The sequence below is a fragment of the Camarhynchus parvulus genome, chromosome 2 (genome assembly GCF_901933205.1).
Source record: "Camarhynchus parvulus chromosome 2, STF_HiC, whole genome shotgun sequence".
NCBI lineage: Eukaryota > Metazoa > Chordata > Aves > Passeriformes > Thraupidae > Camarhynchus > Camarhynchus parvulus.
The window spans coordinates 65,067,697-65,082,994 of NC_044572.1; the positions used below are offsets into that span (position 1 = coordinate 65,067,697).

Below are 15,298 nucleotides of genomic sequence, written 5' to 3' on the forward strand. Positions count from 1 at the left end.
GTTTTCCTCCCCATCTATACAAAAGGAGGTACCAAAAAGTTTGAAAACTTTACTTTTTGTGAAACCACAGATGAAATGCAGTGTAGAAGAGCTAAGGCTTATTTTTACTTGGAATGTAAATAGTGAGAAGTGATAAAGAAGGAACTTCGTGAAGAACATGCCAATCGGTCACAAAGGTCACAATTTTTCTCCAAGTTAATTTTCAAAATGCATATTTCCAGGACCAAATATGGTTACTTTCTGTGGATTTTTTTTTTTATTATTCTTACCTAATGTAATCCTATTTAGAACATATAAAAGAGGAATACAATTGGGAAAGAAAGGACATATTGCAAGTTACCCTAGGTGGTTGTGTAAGTGATTCAGAAGCAGTTAAGCAGATGGTACCAAATAAAGAAAACATTCCTCTCCACTTTATAAAGGATGTCTCTTGTACAGTGATGGAGATCTATCTGTAGTCCAGTACTATGTAACTCTACACAAAATACTCTGTGGTGCTTTATAAAAGCAAATAACCAGCTTTTACCCAGGTGAGTTATCGAGGAAGCAGCTGCAGCAGTTGTGTAATCCACAGTCAAAAGGAAGAGTTCAATGCATATACATGGCAGTGTGTTCAAAGGCAGCTATTCTTGAGTGCAGCTGAGGCAAAACATGCATTTGAGAACTAACAAAAGAGTAGAATCCTACCCAGAAGGATTAATGGAGTGGGTTGTTTTGATATAGCAGGAGGTGTGTTACTAAGGTGTGTCCCTGCTCTGCATCTAGCAGAGGACATGGAAAGGTCAGAGGAAAGGATCAAATGAACATCTGCCTTAGGACAGATGCTGTATTTTCTTAATAAACATTATGAAGGCACAGCAGGCACAGTAAATGTATTTTAAAGAAAAGCAAAAGCTGGTGATAAGAAAAATGAGGGAGAAACCTTGCTCATTAACATCATCTAATTGTAGAACCTGTACATGACAACCATCTCACTTCTGGGGCTTTTGTTGTTGTTGTTGGTTTTGTTTTTAATTTAAAAAAACTCAAGCTATTCACTGAGTTGCCAAAACACAGTCAGCAGTGGAGACATGTAAATAAAGCATGTGCTAAAAGTAGTGGGAATTACCTCTTTTAAAAGAGAAATTTGTTACTGCATAAATATAGAATGGTGTTAAATGTATAATGCACCTCAAAATACAGACTCGACCTAGCAATAAAGAAGGGAACAAAAGGATATTATTATGCTATTATATGTACAAGTGGACCAGTCTTACTAAGTTATGTAAGAGTTTGAAATACAGAACTGCCAGTTCTCAATATACACTTTACATATGATCTCATTATCCATCCATCTTCCCTCTGTTCTGTAAAGCTTGCTCAAATGTTTCAGTAACCTGCTTAGATCCTTGATGAGGTTACCAAAGTCAACTTTTTGAAGTTAAAATTAATGTGTTATATCTTCTTCTGCAGGCTTTGAAGCACCCTTACTTTCAAGTTGGCCAAATTTTAGGACCTCCCCCACAGTATCTGGAGAAGCAGACTCCTGTTAAACCAGTTCAGCCAACAGAGCCAAAGCCATCTTTACCTAAACTGGAAGCTAAGCCAGAGCCTCTGTCTTCACCTGATTTACCTGACAAAACACAGCCACAGCCCTTGCCAAAGGTTAACCACCAGCCTCTCCAGCAAATTCAGTTGCCTCAGAATACAGCTAACCAGCAAATACCAAAGCAGCAGCCACAGTCACAACCACTTTTTCCAATTATCAATAAAAACTCATCACCTGTAAGTTGTCTTCAATAACAACATAGATGGTTTTATTGAAAGTTCTTAGGATGTTCAGCCAGGTGATCCCTTGAAAATTGTCATATGTTTTATTAGAGGAGATGCAGATAGATAACTAGGGAATAAGTGATGATATAACTGTCTGGTTATTAAAATTTTATAGCAAGTCAGAAGAATAGATTGCTTTTAACAACAATGTTCATCATAATAGCCTTCAGTGACGTGCTTATGCAGTAATGGAGTTGAAACAGCTGTTACTTATTGACCTTTGAGAAACAATTCTGTCACAACAATACTGTCACAACACAGAAGTGGAAAGGGAGAACTTCACTTGCCTCATGCAGGAAAATACCCAGAAAGGTTCATCCAGCTCTTAACCTTGTAAGAATTTAGCAATTATGATTTTTAGGAAGATTAGTAGTAAACTTTGGTTTGTAACTTCCATTTTGCTTTGTACTTGTACTCAGTGAACTGCAATACAAAGTATGTAAAAAATAACGGGTATTCAGAGAATACTGGAAAGCAAATGATAGATAGAAGGACAGTTTTAAAACTTAATAATTTCATTGAAACAGAATGTTAAAGAAAAATTTCTTTTATTTGCTGTATTTACTATGGGGCCACAGCAGTGTTCTGCACCACTGTGCTCTATTTCTTGACAGCTCACCTACCACTGTTCAGAGCATGAGTTCAGCAAGATGCCAGAAACAGTGGTTGAGCACAGCACTGAACTGGGTTTGCAAACAGAATGTTAACCTCACTAGTTCAGGTAAACTTGAGTAATTCAAGGATGAAAGTCCAAAAGAACTACGCTTCAAATACATGCTGGTATTATTATGTTTTGTACTTAAAGTCATAATGAGACTGTGACCAAAACAGGTACAACACACTGGGAAAAATTCCCTCAAAGTCTGTAATTCCCTCAAAGTCTGTAGTCAGGAGTTATACTAGATACAAAATACAAAATTTTAGAACTGAATTAAACTGCTTTTTTATTATTATTTTAACTTTTTATTATTTTAATTTATTTAAAATAGAAACAAGCAGCTAGTGGCCCTCTGAATGGTGTACTAGGTCCTAAAACCTGCAGAAGACGGTGGGGTCGGACTTTGGTAAAGGCTGTCGATAGCTGGGATGACTTGGATGACCCTGAATTTGGAATGTCATCTTCAAAGAAGCCTAGCATTGCACTGTTAAAAGAAAAGAAAAACAAGGAATTTCTTTTTAGGTAGGTCCTGCAATTATAAAACCACAATTTCTTTTAGTAAACAGTGTCCAGAAGTAGATTTATAGACTGATTAAGACCAGTCTATTAAAATTCAAGTCACCAGAATTCTGCAAGAATGCCAAGAATTGCATGAGCAGATCAGCTTTGGGTGTTATGTTGTTACAGTGCCAGTAATATCCAAACAGAATCAAATTTGTTTTCAGGCACTATATGGTTCAGGTGTTTGTTGTGTATTTAAGAAACTGTTTTACTAAAATTTGACATGCTAACATTACTTCCTTTGTCAGTTGAATGGTACTATGTTCTGCCATTTGGCCACATTTGCTTTTATTCCATAGTATTGGATACATTTCTTTCTTCAAATCCCAGATCAGGCTCTCCTGAGGTGTTAGGTTTGACTGCTACTTTGAGGAAACAGACTCTACTGAGAAAAGTAGGATAAGCAAAGAGCACTGTATTCTTCAGGCTAAGGTCAGCTTGTGGTCTGAGCTGGAGTTTTTGGTCACATGGTTTGAAAATTTTGATTTTTCAGTGTGCCAGAACCAAAAGCTTCACACTGTATCCAGCCAGGAGGGGAAAACAAGATTCTGATGAGAAATGATTCTGAGAGATCAAATACATCAGCTAAAGATTATTATATAAGCCAATCAAGATATCTGCCTGGTAAGGTTAAAAGTCAATACATATGGAAAATACAAGCTGTGTACAATCTACATACATTTAAGCTTTAGATTTCTTACTGGATAATTTTATTTTTCTTAACCAAACTAAATTTTCATGTTTTGGACTAAATGGCTGTCCCAGAAGATACCACAATTGATGCAGCAGTCCCTGGCTATATAAACATGGCAGGACCTCAATACTGCTTGTACACTATGAAAGTTCACAGGCCCTCTTATGACCTGTAAGATAAAAAATCCTCAGTAATATAAATCCAACATCTCTTGGATTACTAGGAATATATCCTGATTAATCTGTGAGCAGGTGTATGTGAGGACTAAAGAAACTATATTCATGTTTTTCATCAGGACTGTAGTGATAGGGCTAGGAGTAATGGATTCAAATGGAAAGAGGGGAAATTTAGAAAAGATATACAAAAGAAATTCTTTGCTGTGAGGGTCATGAGGCACTGGACAGATTGTCCAGAGACCTGTGGATGCCCCATCCCTGGCAGTGTTCAAGGCCAGGTTTGATGGAACATTGAGCAACCTGGTCTAGTGGAAGGTGTCCCTGCCCATGTACAGGGCCATTGGCACCAGATGATTTTTAAGGTCCCTTCCAACCCAAACCATTCTATGATTCTATGATTTTACATAGTGCATATTTACCAATTTTGCATTGTCAGGATGTTTGGGGTTTTCTGAACATACAAGTTCCGATAAACACAGTCCTCCTCCTTGTAAAAAGTGTTTAGAAATATCCATCTACTGGCACTGGTAGGAATTCATACTCTCACTTCTTTTCTTAAGGCAGTCATCTTTCTTTAGAAATAGATATCTTAGTCTAGATCTGGGCGATTTTTTTTCAGGAAAATAACATATTATTTAATTACTGGGAATGAGAATGGAAAGGAGAAAGCAAAGTGAATGTTTCCCTTAGTTAGTATTCTGAATATATTCTATAATCAAATTATTTTCTTGGTATCTCAGTATCTTTTGTTACTATGGTGGTTTGTACAATTACAGTAATCATACCAAGACTTCTGTAATCCACATTTGAGAATTTAGATGGCTCACAGAGGAATTCCCCATTGTCAGGCAAGTTGTTTTGATAGAACATATGATTAATGGGCAGTGATGACTTCAATTCTAGAATGTTAAATAGGATGCTCAGGGAATTAACAGTTTAAGTCCAAAAGAAAAATATAAAGAGTGAGGAACTTCCGTATCTAAAGGTAACACAAATGGAAGACTTGTTTGTATTTCTTACATTTTATTAAACACAATTCTAATGTCTCCATGGTTTTCAATGAGAAAGGCATAGATGTAAAAAATAATTAATTTCAACATTTAAGGGAATAATAGGTCCAAGGAACATTGTTGTTATTTATCTATATTACTTTAGTTCTGCAACCACTAGATCTGGGAGCTGCTTTCATGTGTTCTAATCCTATTAACTCTTGTAATGCTTGTAACATGCTGAAGTCACAAGAACCTTTGTCCTACTTTTTAACTTAACCCTTGAAGAAATAGTTTATTTTCAGCCTTGGGAACCCAAATTTTTGATAGATATTTTTAACTTGTGTGTTCCTTTTTTGACAGACAAAAATATCAATTATGAGATTATGGTTTTATAGAAACCAAGTACCTATACTGAAAAGTCTTTTAAAAGTTCTCTTGAAACATGAAGAGAATTGTTCTTAAATTAGTGTCACTGGTTTTCATGGTTCAGCTTAAAAATCTAATCAATGGACATGATTAATTTACATTAATGGTGTTTTGCATTATAAGACAAATGGTTCAATGTTGGTTTTCTGTTCTAGAAATGTCATTTATTGGTTGAATTAAATTTGAAATTTGGTATTTATAACATTTTCTGTCATTTGTTTTCTAAGGTGTAAACCCAAAGAATGTCTCTTTAGCAGCAGTCAATAAAGAAGGATCACATGGAACCTGGAACAACCAATTGTTTGCTAAATCACTAGGAAATGCTGGGGGAGGAGTGACTTACAGCAGAAATACTACAGGTAAGTGTAATTGAAAATGGTCACATACATCTCCTCAGACTTTAATTAATTTAGTTAAGACCATCTGGTTTAACTTCTGCAGTTAAGCTTAGGCTCTAGACTCTATACTCTCTTTTTTTCCCTCTTGTTTTAGTGAAAGACTCTTAAAAAATCCCCAACTTTTTCATATGTGATATGATGTATTTTGTTTTCAGAACATTAAGAAGGTACAGACCAGACAGAAGGTACAGACCTATTTATAAAGTTCTGTCAAGATAAATTTTGTATATAATCCACTGAGACCATTATTTTACTGTTTTCAAGCAAGTAGTTTGGCCTCATTACTGCCTGCTCCCTATGCCATGGAACACTATCAACAGCAGTCTCACCCATGAAAACATAAGAGTGGGTGGTGTGCTCATGTAATAAAAGTGCTGCCTAATATTTTAGACATGTCTTTTATCAATTTACTGGCCTTGTCCTAAATCCTTTGCTGCAAGAAAAGTCCCCTTATTTCCAGGAACTTTCAGTGAGACTATGTTTTGTGAAGAACACTATTATCAGCATTCTATAGAGTGAAGTCCAACACTAGTAAAACTTTATCTAAGATTTCACTGAGGAAAGCATCAGAATCTGGACTGAAATCTGTCTTCTCACCCCCAAGCCCTATACCTCAGGTACACTGTCCCTGTTATGGAAGGTTACCTAGTTAACAACTCTGCAGTCATTGTCCAGCTAGCACGAGTCACTCTCCAAATACTTCAGTGCCAATAAACCACCCAGCTTTACATGCTTCTTCAGCAAGAACTTCAGAAGGTTTGTTTACATGCAGATGCTGCACCCCTTTTTAATAGAACTTTAGTAGCCATTCTGCAGTGTCAACAAACCTCATTTTCCCCTCTGAAAGTCAGGCAAGCTGAAGTTTTTAATTTGAATTAATGGGTAAAATTTTAGAAAGTGGAGAAACAACAGCACCTACCAGAGTTTTTTGTGGCATAGAAGAGATATTTTGTATCATCTTGTATATATAATTTGTTTTCTGAACTAGAGTATCCATATGCCTCAGAAGTAAATTATTTATAAATAGTCTTGCAAGGGAATCAGGCACAGAAAAGCAAATAGCTGCTTCCAAAAGTTTTCATCAATTGGCTAGACGTCTACCTACTGAACTGCAGTGAAGATAAAATTAGAATAAATGCGAATGGTAGAAATCCTGCATTTGTCTTACTACCAAGAATTTAAAGAAATAAAGCACTAAAACTGATTATTTTTTGTTTGAAAATACTTGGTATTTCCATCAGTATGTTAAATTGTATGTGATGTTTCATATACTGGGAAGATAGCAACATTTAAGACACATGAAACACATGGAACCAGGATAGATGGATCACAGAAATACAATACATGTAAACTATATCTTTTTTCATATTGACAGTCTGAAAGTCAACGCTCCTGTGTTTAAATAACTATGTATAGTTTATTTAAGTGGGCTTTTTTTTTCATCAGCCACAACATTGCTCTAAGGCAAAATAAGATAAGAGCAAATAGTTACAAATGCTTTATTTATGACGGATTGTAAGTTTATGATCAGTCAACTCTGAAGATATCACCAAGTCCTTAAAATTGTAAATGGAATGTAATTGCATTGTTGGAAAATCACATTGTTAGTGCATATTTAGAATGGGCCTTGTAAAGTAACCTCTTGGAGTAACATTTTCTGCTCAAGAAAACAAGGATAAGACATTTTACTTACTAATGTGTCAGATATTCATTCTTGCTTGCTTTTTTCCTTCCTCATTTCTTTTACATGACCTAAATTGGTTCTTCCTGCCCTTCTTCTGAAGTTCTGTCTTTCCATCTTTTTCTTCCTTTAATTTTCCTTGTCTACAGATGAGAACTTAATTATACCTATTGAAAAGCTATCATGCAAAGAAAGGTTGAATGAAAAATTAGAAGATCCAAAAGGTAATTTGTAGCAGTTATAGCCTGGTTCTTTGTACATTTCCTATTTATGTTTTACAGTTTCTTGTAAAAAAAATTCACTTATAATGCGGGTTCCTAATGATCATATACTGCCGCTTTTAGTTGCAATCTGTTTTGTCAGACTTTGCTTTCCTCATTATGGCAATGTGGTGGTTTTGCATGGGAGGCATTTGTAGAAGTGATGTAAAGGCTTCCTCTGGATTCTTGGAACTTACTGTGCTTTAGAAGGCAGACAATATTTTATTACCCTAATCATAACCCACAGCAGGTCACTGGATAATGGTGAGGAAGTGATCCAAATGCAGAATGTGCTTGTCCCTGACAGCACTCAGGACTTGCACCTTTTCCTGCATTTGGGTTCTCTACCCATTACACACAGTGGTGCTGCTTGCACAGGTTTTGGTGGAGTTACCTTAGAGTAAAAGGGAGGAAACTCAAGATTGCAGGCTGCCTAGTTTGTGCCTTATAGTTACACTGCTCTGAAATCATCACAGAGGTCTGGGAGTGTTTGTGTGAAGAGGAACATTATGGGATTGCCCAAAGGCAAAAGATTTAGGAGATAGAAAAATTGGCCAAGCAGAAGCTGTGTTTTAGTGTAACTACCACTGAAGCTGTGATGAATATGCTCGCACATGATAAAGGTCAAAATAAACTTAATACTACTGAACACAGAACCTTACCACTAGAGAAAAGCATTTCCCTCTGGACATTGTGCCAGCACAGTCTTAACATTGACCCAAGTGATGACAGACATGGAGATGGTAAGGGATTTTCTAGGAGCAGGGAGTAAGTATTGTAACAGATCGCTCTTCCAGTGGACACTAATTTCAGAACAAATTTTGTGTGTACATGCACAATGCTTCCTAGCTTGCAAATGAGGATGGTTATGTCAGCCTTCCCAGGGTAGTGCTGGTTTAAAGAAAGATATGGACTAAAACTAGGCACAAACAGAGTTATAACCAAGGTTAAAGAGAGAGGATAATTGGGTCTGACTTGTATAGCAGGACTTTAACTGTGGGAACTGTCAAAGTCAACTTCAAGTGGTGCACCACTTTCCACAAGAGACATTGGATTCCATTATTTTCAATAGATTTAGGCCAAACATGTTGAGCAGAAGACTAATACTGAGCACTAGTTAAATCAGCTTCTGGTAAAGCGAGTAGATGTAAACAAAAGGTAAAATCTTACATTTCTCTGCAACTCAGTGCAAACCTTTCTATGTGGTCTTATGTTTAGTGGAAGTACTTATGAAATGTTCATCCTGCTCTTTGTCTTTATTCCTGCTGAATTTCTGTCTGCTAGTGCTGAAAAGGGTCCAACTAATATACAAAGCAAAGAATGAATTCAATGAAAGAATGTTTGTTTGTCAAGAGACGAGCACTAGGGAGTTTTTAAAGAACACGCACATTTGGCACTCTTGTAGTACTGCAAATATAATTTGAAGCGAGTATAAAAAGTAGGCTGAGTTTTCTGAATGCAGCTGAAAATTCTAAAATTCTGCAATGTCAACAGGAAATCCTGGCTTTGTAAGCAGTGGTGCTTATAACCCATTGGGACTACACACCTCTTCCTTCCATAAAAAAGAAGCTGGATCAGCTGGACAACGGATACAGCTAGCACCTCTTGGTGCATCTGTATCGGGTAAGAAATATTCTTTTACTACTCATATCCAAGACAAAGAGAAATGTTAATTTTCCATGCTTCCTAAGGGATTTATTAGCTCTTGGTTTTCCTCAAGTTTTGTAAATAAAATTGTAGGGCATAAATTCTTAATACAAGTGAACTGCATGTAGGTGCCTAGAGCCTGTCCTGATACTTAGAGAAACTACTGCTACTAATATTTGTTACATAAAAGAGAAAATAATTACAAAAGGTACAAAAAAGATTTGGAGCATTTGTTAAACTACTGTTCATTAGTGTTGATGGGCTAAGCAGAATTGTAGAAACATGTAACTCCACAACTGTGTAGTAAAGGGTCATGTTTTTAACATTCGTTAAAAACAATTGAAATCTCTTCTGAATGTAACTGTTACCTTGGATCCTCTGCAGCGTTGGTGACATTCTGAGCACCTTCTTCATTGTCATGTTTCTGATGCAGAGAAGATGAACAGCAGTGCTCAGGATGCAGGAGAAAGTTTTTGAGTGAAGATTAGAACTGTTGTCCACACCCAGCAGCCCACTTCTCTGGTTACTTCAGAGGAAATAGCAAGGCCCTAAACCAGTGGTGAATTGTTTGACCAAAGGGTCCATGGCAAACCAGTCTCATACAATTCTGCTTAGTAATGTTGTCTTTTTGCTGACATGCTCCTTTGAGTTACCTCCTCTCCTTAAGAACTTGCAAGTGGCTTCAGAGAACTGGAGCAGGAGGGAAGGAAGGAGATGGCACACACACACACATACACATATATCTAGATATATTTAAAATATGCTTAGATGTATGCATACTCTGTGTCTGACTTGATCAGAAACCCACCAAGAAAGGCTGGAGCTGCACTTCATTATCTTACTGATCCACTGCTGAAGAAAAACTGCGAGAGTTGATTTGTCACAATGCGTGGATCAGGAGGTTCACAGGAGGACAAAATCTGCAATTCACTCTAGACTGCTGTGAATAGTGAAAAAAAAAATCACCTGTGATGTTCCACAGGAAATAAAATTTATTGTTATCTGTATTTAGAAATTGAATATGTGTAGTAGAAGTCAGAAAGGCTGGCAGATGGAGGTCAATTAAGACACTCTTCCGTGTCCTGGAGAAGAACAAGAATCCTATCACTTAAACCACTCATATTTAGCTTAAAGTCTTCAGAGTTGTATGGGAAGAGAGATAAGGACAAAGCAAATGGCAGGTTTAATCTCCTAGATGTCAGAATTTGAACATTAACATTTTTGGTGACCCCTTGCTTTATATTATCCAAAATGTACTAAGTTATGCTCTCAATTGTTTTCTGCTCTTTTAATTTTTCTGTTAATTTTTTAATGCCATAATTTAAATAATTTAATGTAATATACAAGATCCATTTTTCTGAGGAAAATACCAGGAAAAGTGGCCTTTATTGCCAATATAGTGTAGACTGGAATCATACTTGCTGATAAAAGATAGGGAATGCCAGCCTATAATAAAAGAAATAGTTTTCAGAGGTAGAGATGTGACCCCAGATTTAAGGTCCTTGATGTTCCTGCTTTTTAAATATCTTGATCCTCACCTGTTCCTTAACAGGTTCAATCCACTGGTGTTAAAATGCTACCAAAACCAGGTGGTTTTCTCTAAGAAACAGAATGATACCTAGGCACCAAAACTCCCATCAATTTAAATGTTAAATTTTGTTTTAAAGAGTATCAGTACATGGTAAGATTAAAATACAAAAGTAGGAATGGAAGGGGCAGGAACTACCCTAGGAATGCTAAGGAAACAAGGGTAAGGCATAGCAGGAGTCTGAATAAAAGGGGTTCCAGCTGGCTGATTTTAAAGACTTAGGAAAATGGTTGAATTGGTCATGAACATGAAGAAATGTCAGCCCCTGCAGCAGAGCAATTACTTTAATCACATGAAACTCAAGGAAGTAGCCACTACCTGAAATATCAAAAGGGGAAATGTGAATAGGAAGGTCAGGAATACAGCACTGTGCTACTGCTAGTGTCTGAGATCAGGTGGGTGCAATTATTAAGAGAGAAAAAAGGCCTTCAAACTTGGAATAAATCCCATGAAACCAATGGAGAAATGGGAAATGGGGCAAAGAAGACTTGCCATCAAGTACACCGGGAGTTCTGAGCTAAACAAGAGGGGAATAAAAGGCATAAAATCTCAAAAGGAACAAGAGGGTCTCTGAGAGGTGTTCTTCAGGCTAAGCTGTTTCAATCTTAATCAGTTTATCAATATTATAATGACATGCTTTTTTAAATATTTGAGATAGAAGAAAGAACACTTTCATACTGTAGCAGTTTTGTAATAGGAGATACAGAGTTGCAGGCATTTGCATCAGTTTTTCCACTGAATTTCATTCTCAGTGCTTTCTTGGGGGATTGCTGCTAAACCACTATTCAGTAGGTGAGAATAATACACACAAGCTATTGGAAAAATAATCTTTGCTGAAAACAAGCACAGACAGCATGGTCTTAGGCACATGGTGTGATTCTTGGGGTTGTCCTGTGTTGGGCCAGGAGCTGGACTCTATAATCCTAGGTGGTCCCTTCCAACTCAGGATGTTTTATGACATAGGAGACCAAAGCATCCTGTTACATCAGCATCCTTAAGGACCATATGTCCTCTGTGAGCACTCATTCTTTTCCCTGTAGAGGAGTAAAATACCTTTTTAGTCATAATTAATTCTGACTTCTTATTCCTTTCAGATTATTCCTGGAAAAATAAAGCTGCTCGTCCTCCATTACCAGGTCCTACTTTCAATGCAGCAGCAACAAACATGAGTATCTTCACTCGCCCCCCAACAATTCAGCGAGTGCATGGGAGAACAGACTGGGTGGCCAAATATGGAGGAAACAGATAGAAAATACCATCCTGTGTGGATATTACATGCTCTGTGAAAACCTGAAAAGCCTATTTGCTCCAGCTTTTCCTAAGACTATGCAACAGTAAAGAAGAAAAAAAGACCTTGTGTTCTAGTATTTGTATAGCACATATAACACCATGTAAAATACTGGCTGTAAAGTAGGGTGCAATGAAGTATTGTACAACACATATTGCCAAAACTGAGATGTAGGTTTCACCCAATGTTTTCTATAGATAGACCTCCTGTTCTCATACTCTTTGGAACAACTAGGGTTAGGATTGTTTATCCAGTGCAACATCTGCTGCTGGGATGTGCTTGAAGCACACAGGCAGCACAAAGAAGGGCTGAAGCAGAGCAGCACCAGGCTTCCAGGTGCTAGGCTGGTTCCTTAGCAGGAAGACAAGAGTGAAAGCACAGATCTGACTTTGTGAAGAGCATCAGTATCCTGCAAGGATTTCAGAACTCACTTGTAACAAAGAGTTACTCAGGGTCTGTAAGGTACAAATATTCATGTAGCAATGAACTGAAAGCCTTGTAATAGGACATAGGCAATCCACTGATAGATATTACACAAGAAAGGTCTAGAAATCTGGCTGATAGAGGGCTGTTGAATGATACAGCAATATTGGAAAATAGCTAAACCAAGTACTGAATACTACTTACCAAGCTGTGAAGTGAAGTCTAACAATCAGATTCTGCTGTTTTAATTAACTTGTTGCCATTTTTGGTCAAAGATCTGTAGAGATTTATCTCTGTCCTATCAAGGGCATGTCACAGTGATCTTTAAAGAGCCTAAATTACTGCAATCTGTCAGTCATTTTAAGGGTGAATTAGCCAAAATGCCTAAATTATCACGAAACTCATGCTCCTACAGTCTTTATTGGGTGATCAGACTAAGCTACGGAGTTTGAATAGGCTATGTGAGGAAGACTATTGGTGTGTTCTTCAAAGACATTGCTTTCTGTTTTAGATCTTAAAGGCCAATTTAGGTACCTGAAAACACACACAAAACTTTAAAAATTCAGTATGTCAGTGTTTATATGCTCATTCAGTACTTTCCCTAGCTTTTATGCTAACTTTTATAATAATATTACCTAAAGGACTTTGCAATGTACAGTGAATTTTTATTAGGATGTTGAGCTGGGCTACTTCTGTTAACAACTGCATTTAGAATAAATGCTTTAGAGTTTATAGTAACATTAAAGTTGCCCTTTTAGAGTAAAAACTGAGTATGTTCTTTAAAGATGTAAAGTTGTTAATGATGACTTCAAGCATTTAAAAAAAATTAATTTATTTGTATGGCTTTTATAAATGAATATTAAAATTTAAACTCCTTTTGTTGACCCAGTGTGTCATAATATATGGGTTACATTAACTTCCTGGAAAGCAGTTTAATCTAAAACAGTTGTACCAAAAAGTCAAGTATTTTGTTATGAAAATTGCACCTAAAGAAAATGCCCCTTTTTTTTAATGCTGTCAGAGCTATGCGAGGATAGGGCTGTCTGGTTAGTAATGCACTAGTGAGTTTAATTCAATTGCCATTGGTCTAGGATTAAGTATTTGCCATTCCCTTAGTACTAAGAGATGTCCCTAAGCTACTTAAATGCATCTTAATGTAACTGTAGAACATATCTGTAACTTGCTATGGCAATGAAGAATACTCTCAGACAGTTTGCAACAGCCATAAAAGCTGTGATTTTATAATTAAAAAACAAAATTAATCACTCTTCTCTTGTACAAGATGCCAGTGACAGTTGAAATCACAGCCTGGTCAAGGAATTAACTAATAATGTGCTGATAGCTCACGTGTCTGTGAGTCAGTCACCTTAGAGCAGAAAAATAAACAGCTACCATTTATGGCATTAAATATAGTTAGAAGAAAAATGCTGTCCTTGTCACATGGTAATGAACCTTGAAAGGGCTTTGACATCACCTGATCAGTCTTTACTTGTCCACAAGCAAAGCATAACAAGTGTTGAATAATTCTTGTTGTAAACAGCAAGAAAAGGATAACAGGCTTTGTACAATCATTACAATCATTTAACTCTGATCCACTGGTACACATTGGACTGCTAGTGCAGAAATGCTTAAAAAAATTATTATATGCTAATAAAAATTCAAAGGGGTAAAAAGTATGTAAGGCTAAAATTTTTCTCTTGTCCCTTTGCCTGTATTACTGCTGTTTATCCTGAGCATGAGCATTCTACAAGTTCTAAATGACTTCTACCAGCAGTATTCAACCTATTGCTTTCCAAAGCTCAGGAAACAGCAGCAAGGGTTCACACTTTCATCTAAAGTACAAAAGCTTACCAACACACATACCTGTCCAGTTTTGTGCTTTCTATTGTCTTTATTCTGTTAAAGACAACTGCAATTCAAATTCACAAGTTACCTGGCTTGAGACCAGCGTTATACAATTACAAAACTGCTGGGTCATGGCTGTTCTCAGTATATTGCAGGAGATGCATTTATGTTTGCATCCTACTCCTACAGAAGAAAACTGCTTCAACAGTAATATGAAGAGGCAAAAAATCCTCCCCATAAAACAGTTTAAGGAGAAGTATCTTAAATGCTAATGTCCGGCTTACTAACTTTTTCAAATTAGAACAAAGGTGTGGGGACACTTGCCTACCAGTGCTGGGTCCTGGGCTGGAATTAGGCACTTAAAAGGGTGATATGTTAACAAACCATCTGCTGTCCTGCACACCCCTTATTTCCATGCAGGGAGGTGGGAGAAGAATGTAAATACAGGTGAACACCTGAAGCTGAACTCTGCAGCGTGATGAATAAGGGCTTCAAGAAGATGCTCTGAGCACAGTTCCCCATCCAGATCTGTCTGTGCTCAAGCCAGCTCTGACCAAAGCTGTCTGGCCTGGGACCAGGCTGCTGGGACACTTGCTGGAGCTGTACCCATTCCTGGCCACGTCCCTGCAGATCTGGAACCCAGTCTGACTGACCTGGCATCCTGGCTTGATCTAAGCCCTGCCTCATCCCTGTGACTTGCCTGGCAAGCCACCTCCCTGCTGGCAGAGCCTGGCTGTGGCCACTGGCCCAGCTCTGCACCTCCTGCTCATGCAGCACAAGGTCACTGCCCTGCCTGTTCTGCTGCAACAAGGGAGGAGATAAGGAAAGCCACAGGATATGACCCTCCTG

At 37.4% G+C, this 15,298-nt stretch overlaps 1 protein-coding gene across 3 annotated transcripts in view; it reads left to right on the top strand.

Annotated features, from left to right (window-relative positions):
- MAK (male germ cell associated kinase) overlaps positions 1 to 13,771 on the top strand; it is a 30,005-nt gene extending 16,234 nt beyond the window's left edge. For 2 of the 3 annotated variants that reach the window (XM_030943896.1, XM_030943897.1), the window contains exons 9-15: positions 1,453 to 1,764; positions 2,802 to 2,992; positions 3,525 to 3,655; positions 5,547 to 5,678; positions 7,548 to 7,622; positions 9,153 to 9,281; positions 11,988 to 13,771. In XM_030943896.1, coding sequence (XP_030799756.1) covers positions 1,453 to 1,764; positions 2,802 to 2,992; positions 3,525 to 3,655; positions 5,547 to 5,678; positions 7,548 to 7,622; positions 9,153 to 9,281; positions 11,988 to 12,142 — 1,125 coding nt within the window. In that variant the 3' untranslated portion in view covers positions 12,143 to 13,771. The remainder of the gene's footprint in view (positions 1 to 1,452; positions 1,765 to 2,801; positions 2,993 to 3,524; positions 3,656 to 5,546; positions 5,679 to 7,547; positions 7,623 to 9,152; positions 9,282 to 11,987) is intronic. The other variant, XM_030943898.1, reaches the window with a different exon arrangement.
- The last annotated feature ends 1,527 nt before the right edge of the window (positions 13,772 to 15,298 follow it).